Source organism: Prionailurus viverrinus, chromosome A1 (genome assembly GCF_022837055.1).
Source record: "Prionailurus viverrinus isolate Anna chromosome A1, UM_Priviv_1.0, whole genome shotgun sequence".
NCBI lineage: Eukaryota > Metazoa > Chordata > Mammalia > Carnivora > Felidae > Prionailurus > Prionailurus viverrinus.
The window spans coordinates 198,494,942-198,500,941 of NC_062561.1; the positions used below are offsets into that span (position 1 = coordinate 198,494,942).

At 52.2% G+C, this 6,000-nt stretch overlaps 1 protein-coding gene across 2 annotated transcripts in view; it reads right to left on the minus strand.

The window, feature by feature from the left end:
• The window catches only part of AFAP1L1 (actin filament associated protein 1 like 1), a 62,988-nt gene extending 57,242 nt beyond the window's left edge, over window positions 1–5,746 (minus strand). For both annotated transcript variants that reach the window (XM_047852784.1, XM_047852773.1), the window contains exon 1: window positions 5,623–5,746. In XM_047852784.1, the coding sequence (XP_047708740.1) occupies window positions 5,623–5,638 (16 nt within the window). In that variant the 5' untranslated portion in view covers window positions 5,639–5,746. The remainder of the gene's footprint in view (window positions 1–5,622) is intronic.
• Between the last annotated feature and the right edge of the window lie 254 nt (window positions 5,747–6,000).

Here is a 6,000-nt window from a genome sequence, read left to right on the forward strand (position 1 = left end):
GGATTGTTTTTTCCCAACCAAAGATCAGAATGGAGTAATGATAGGCTTCTGGCAGGGCTTGGGGAGGGAGGAACTTACTTGGCAGGGTTCTCACCCACGTGAGAAGTGGGGTTTGAAACTGATATTTGAGGGAGAGGCAGAAGAAAACCTCGGCAAAAATGGAGACGCCAAAAGCCATGGAGGCTGAGCGGGATAAGAAAGTGGAAGCAGTGACCAGGGACAGCGGAAGAAACCTCAATGGGGAAGAGAGTAAGTTCAAATCTCATGGCCCCATATGGCCACATACGGCCGTTGCAGAGAGTGGCTGAAATCCAAGTAGTTGTATATGATAAATATAACAGCTAGCACTACTGACGATTTCCCAAGAGCTAGCTTTCCCGTATTACCTTTCCCCACGACGCTGCGAATGAAATAAAACTGAAGTTCAGAGAAATTAATTGATCCAATTCATACAAGATCATATAGCCAGAAAGTTCCAGTCAAAACTCAAACCCACATTTATCCATTCTCTGAACCATTCTGGTTTACTGAGTCTCTAGGCTGACCAGGGCGATGTCCACAAACATATTTGAATGGAAAATACGAATATGCTTGAGTATTTCTTTCAGAAAGGCAGTAATGGATAGGAGTCAAGAATGAACTTGGATGTTGGGGAAGAGGTATGTCCGCATGGGAATTCATGGCCTTGGTGATGGAGGTCGTGTGACAAGCCAATAGGAGGAGCTACAGGTTGCTTGGCCCCTGGAAGCTGTGGATAGGGAAGATGGGGCTTCCCTCACACGGCTCTCAAAGCTGTCCAACAGAGGTGCAATAGTTAGAATGGGTGCCTCTATCGTCTCCTGAACAACAACAATCTCATTTAATGAAAAGCAGAGTTTCAGATTATTTCTTTTTTTTTTTTCAACGTTTTTATTTATTTTTGGGACAGAGAGAGACAGAGCATGAACGGGGGAGGGGCAGAGAGAGAGGGAGACACAGAATCGGAAACAGGCTCCAGGCTCCGAGCCATCAACCCAGAGCCCGACACGGGGCTCGAACTCACGGACCGCGAGATCGTGACCTGGCTGAAGTCGGACGCTTAACCGACTGCACCACCCAGGCGCCCCTCAGATTATTTCTTGAGTTGGCCGGCAGAGGAGATGGTCTCCCAAGGAATACAGGCTGCAAACGAAACTCCCATCTTGGGTTGAATTCAACTAGCTGAAGAAGCCCGAGTGGTGAAGTAGAAAAGAAAGTAATCTTGGGGAAATCAGCTGCTTCACACGAGGTGGGCAGATCAGACAGAACCTTGGACATTAAGAAGGCATATTACAAAATCAGGAAAAATGTAGACCCAAGGCTTTAAGGGGAGGATGGCTTGAGAAGACTAGAGGGTTCGCAGAAGCAAAACTGTGAAGACACAACCAGTCAGTAGGCATGAGTAAATAGGATAAATAAGAGAAAATGGACAGGTTGGCATACGGATCAGTATTTTCTCAGCCACTCAGAGAGGTCAGTTGGACAGTGGTCCGGTTAGCAAAGGTCAGAGATGGATTTGCAAGAGACACGCTCCACAAAGGAGCTCCAGAATACCGAGAAGATTATGACACGGACCCTGTCTGGGAGTTGTACACGAAGCTGTCTAGCTCAGTCCTTAAAACAGAGCAGGGACTCAAAAGCTGTCATCAGAGTCAGACCAGCTAGGGGGAGGGCCAAGTGAAGCTTTATAAAGCGATTTTATTATGTGGAGTCTGGTGAGAAAAGACAGTAATCACAATAGTATTGGTTGAGTGGGTCCCACATGCGAGGCCTTGTTTGAAGAACCTTCCATGCAATTAATATTTACAACGACTCCAAGAAATAGGTATTATCAGTCTCCATATTTTTTAATCCTCATATGAAGATAAGTTAATTTGTCTTGTAGAAGGTGGTATTTATAGCCATTAGTCTGTTATTCTCTTCATATGATATTCATGAATTGGGAAATCCTACCGAAAGGGATTTCATTATAGTCTGAGTGGTTTTTCGGTCTGTTCTGGCATCGTATAAATCTTGCTTTACTCATGGGAAGACACACAGCCTGTCTGAAGAGAAATCCTAATTCCCAGGTTTGTTTTCATTCCTGAGTTGGTTGGCTTTGGTGCTGAGCTTTGGTGCAGTAATTGCTGTTGAAGATATGAACAGCACAGCTGAGGTGTGAAGGGGCAGGAAGATATGGCGTCCAAGCCTTGCTCTAGGGCTTGGGCAGGTCACCTGCCACAGCAGAGGTAGTCAGGAGTAAGTCTAAGATTAAGACTTTGGTTCAGTGGGGCACCTGGTGGCTCAGTGAGTTAAGCGTCTGACTTTGGCTCAGGTCATGATCTCGTAGTTCACAAGTTCGAGCCCTGCATTGGGCTGTGTGCTGACGGCTCAGAGCCTGGAGCCTGCTTGGGATTCTGTGTCTTCCTCTCTCTGCCCCTTCCCCGCTCATGCGCTCATTCTCTCTCTCTCAAAAATAAATAAAATATTTAAAAAATTAAAAATAAAAAGATCAGGACTTTGGTTCAAACCCAGCTCCGTCCCCCACGCAGCACGTGACCGCAAGTTAATGTCAGTGACCCAATCTTGCTCCTCTGGACTGGACTGTACCCCCCTGAAATTCATGGGCTGAAGCCCTAACCCTCCAGTGTGACTGTATTTGGAGACAGGGCCTTTAGGGAGGTATTTAAGGTTAAATGAGGTCATAAGCGTTGGGCCCTAATCTCATAGGGCTGATGTCCTTATAAGAACAGGAAGAGACACCAGAGAGCTCTCTCTCTCCACATGTGCACAGAGAAGAGGCCACGTGAGGACACAGCAAGAAGGTGGACATCCACAAACCTGTGAGAAAGGCCGCATGGGAACCGGCCTGAGCGGCACCTTGATGTTGGACTTCCAACCTCCCAAACAGTGAGAAAATACGTTTGGTGTTTAAGCCATCTGGTCTATGATATTTTGTCATGGCGACCCTAGCAAACTAATACACCTGCCCAGCCCGCTTTCCGACGATGAGTTCAGTTACTGTTGTTATCAATACTGAAGGGTAGTTTCCTCCCCAGTATCTTGGGCATGACATCCAACTCCCCACATGGCAGGTGTGGGGTTGAAATGAGACCTATGCTTCTTAAACCTTCCCTGATAACAGAAGTGAGGGCACACACCCACCTGGGGACAGGGGCACAACAAGAAAGTTCTGCAGGAATGACTTTTGAAGTCTCATGTTTTCATTTGGAAATGCACACAGGTTTCACATTCTAGTTCATACACAGTTTGCTTTAATTCATACAATGTTCGTAATAACTTAGCAGGGTAGACAACTTGGGATCTAGTGGTCTTTTGTGCCCCGGCCACGTTACCACCTTACTCACAGTTGGAGAAGGCCTTTGCAAGTCACAAGGAACTGTTCTGTTGTGTATTTTTTAAAAAATTGACCTTAGGGGCGCCTGGGTGGCTCAGTCGGTTAAGCGTCCGACTTCAGCTCGGGTCACGATCTCGCGGTCTGTGAGTTCGAGCCCCGCGTTGGGCTCTGGGCTGATGGCTCAGAGCCTGGAGCCTGCTTCCGATTCTGTGTCTCCCTCTCTCTCTGCCCCTCCCCCATTCATGCTCTGTCTCTCTCTGTCTCAAAAAGAAATAAAACGTTAAAAAAAAAATTAAAAAAAATCGACCTTACAGTTAATCAACGTGGGGTACGCTACCAGGTGCGTTTTGTATCACTAGTTAACGTACTGAACCACTCTCCGCGAGCTCCTCCTGTGTGCCAGGCACTGTGTCAGCAGAGTGACCACACAGATCCACTCCCAGCCTTCCAGAAGCTTACCTTTGGGCAGCGAAGGTAGACACTAAGCATATAGTGCAAACACTAACTCTTAGAGTTAACAGCACATTGAGACAAGAGCTGTGAAGGAGAAGAAAAGTGGGCTGGGAACGCCAGCAGCATGGGAGAGAGCTCTAGAACATTCTGAGCACCACCAGAGTCCAAGGAAGTCCGGCTCCCTAGGAAGAGGGCTCTGGAGACAGCCTTCTTAAAGGAGGCGTCAGTTATTAAGCATTTTAAGCTAAGCGAATTACCGTCCCCTTGGTCTGTCTGATGAGGACACAGGACATTTCCTACAACCCGGGGTAGGCTAGATCTGGATTTTTGTACTGGGGACCAGGCGGGGTGATATTTGACAACTTTTCCTGGGCGGGGGTGCTCTTTGCTTTAAATCTATGATGCGGGGGTGGGAATTGAGGACTGAGGGACATTAGAGGTGCTTCTCTCTGTTTTTCCTTCCTGGTGAGTGCGGGTGCTCTTTGCACACTTGTCCAGGAGTCAGTTAACAGGTGAGAACTGCTTTACAAATCACAACCTCAGTCTCCAAAGAGCCAAACAGAAGCCCCATCCATTTCCTGCCTGCCCTTCCAAGCCCGAAAAGAGAAGGTGTATGCAGTGTTTTGTGCTGGGACCAGGTGGGTGGAGAGCTTGTCCGGAGCATCTTGAACTGGAAGCCACGTCCCCTAGAGCGCTGGAAATTCCTTGAGCCTGCCTTTCCCCCTCTGGGAGAGCAGGCAGCTTATCACAAAACCTGCCCATGCGCTCATCCCTGATTCGGGCGCCCTAACTGCTTCCACACCCATCTCATCACTGTTCTCCCCAACCCCCTTGGGGACTTCAGCACAGCAAACCGGCAGATGGAGGAAAGGTGTGAGATTATCAGGGAGCCAGAGGAATTTTCCATTAATAATAATAGCAACGAGAATAACAACGCTTCTCAAATTGGCACAGCCCCGGCCAGTTTACCGAGCACATTCACACCTGTGACCTCGCCCGCTGGCAGAGGCAGCGTTTAGGACCCTGGTGTTCTGATTCCCAGCCCTGGGCCCTGCCCACATGCCCAAGCAGACCACTTCTTTCCAGACAGGCACCTTTTGGCCTCTTCTTATGTAGGGTCCCCCTCAAGTGCTGCTCTTTTCTTATTTATGTCAACTTACACAAGCCCTCACCAACCTCTGAAACTTCTACCAAACACACTCTACTCCTGCAAAAGCGTGGGAGCAAGAAGGGGCCTCGCAGACATCATCAATCCAACTTTGTCACTAGTCCAGAGAGGTAGAGGGATTGGGCTAAGGTCACACAGCTTGTCAGAGACACCCACGCACACTCACACGCACGCCGGCCCCTCCTTCTCTCAACGCCCTAGGCAGCTGCAAACTTAGGTCGCCCGGGTGTCTCGCGGGGCACACGGTGGGGACTTCACGCGCCCCGTGTTTGGGAGTGTAACCTGCCAACCCTATTTCACTCTTCCGGAGGGGCCTGGGGGGGGGGGGGAGAGGAGCTCGCTGTCCTCAGGAATCCCGGGGGGGGGGGTGGCATTCTTTCATGAAGTTAGGACTCTGAGTGTATGAAACACACGGGAGGCGACTCAGCCCCGCGACGCGAGGGACTAATCTACACCCGGGATGCCCCGGCGGGAGGAGGCACCTGTACACCCTGCCTCGGGCCTCCCACCCCCGGCCGCGCGCCCGCTGCGACCCCTCGTCAGCCCCCACCCCGCGCCCTCCCCGTCTTCCTCGCGGGCTCCCGGATCGCCGTTCTCCCTCCCCGCCCCGCGCGGCCGCAAGTGCGGGCGCGGCGGCTCCTCTTACCCCGGGCTCGGTCCATGGCGCCGGCCGTCCCCGGGCGCGCGGAGCAGGGCGCAGCGGCTCCGGCCGGGCTGGCGGCGGCCAGCGCTGCGCTCTCCAGCCCGGCCCCGCGGGAGCGCCCTCCGCGCGTCCCCTCCCCCAGACAGGATGCCCGCCCGGCGCCCCCGCCCGCGCGCGCCCGCCCCTCCACGCCGCTCCCGGAATAGACCCGGAGCACGCCTCGCCCCCTGGGCGGCCGGCCGGTGTCCCGGGTCCCGCACACGCCCGCGCCACGCCCTGCCTTGCGACGCCCCCGCGCCCCTCCCGCTGCGCCCGGGGTGGGGGGGGGGGCACCCGCTGCCGGGTTCACACGCCCCGGTGCCCGCGCGTCCCACCCCAGCC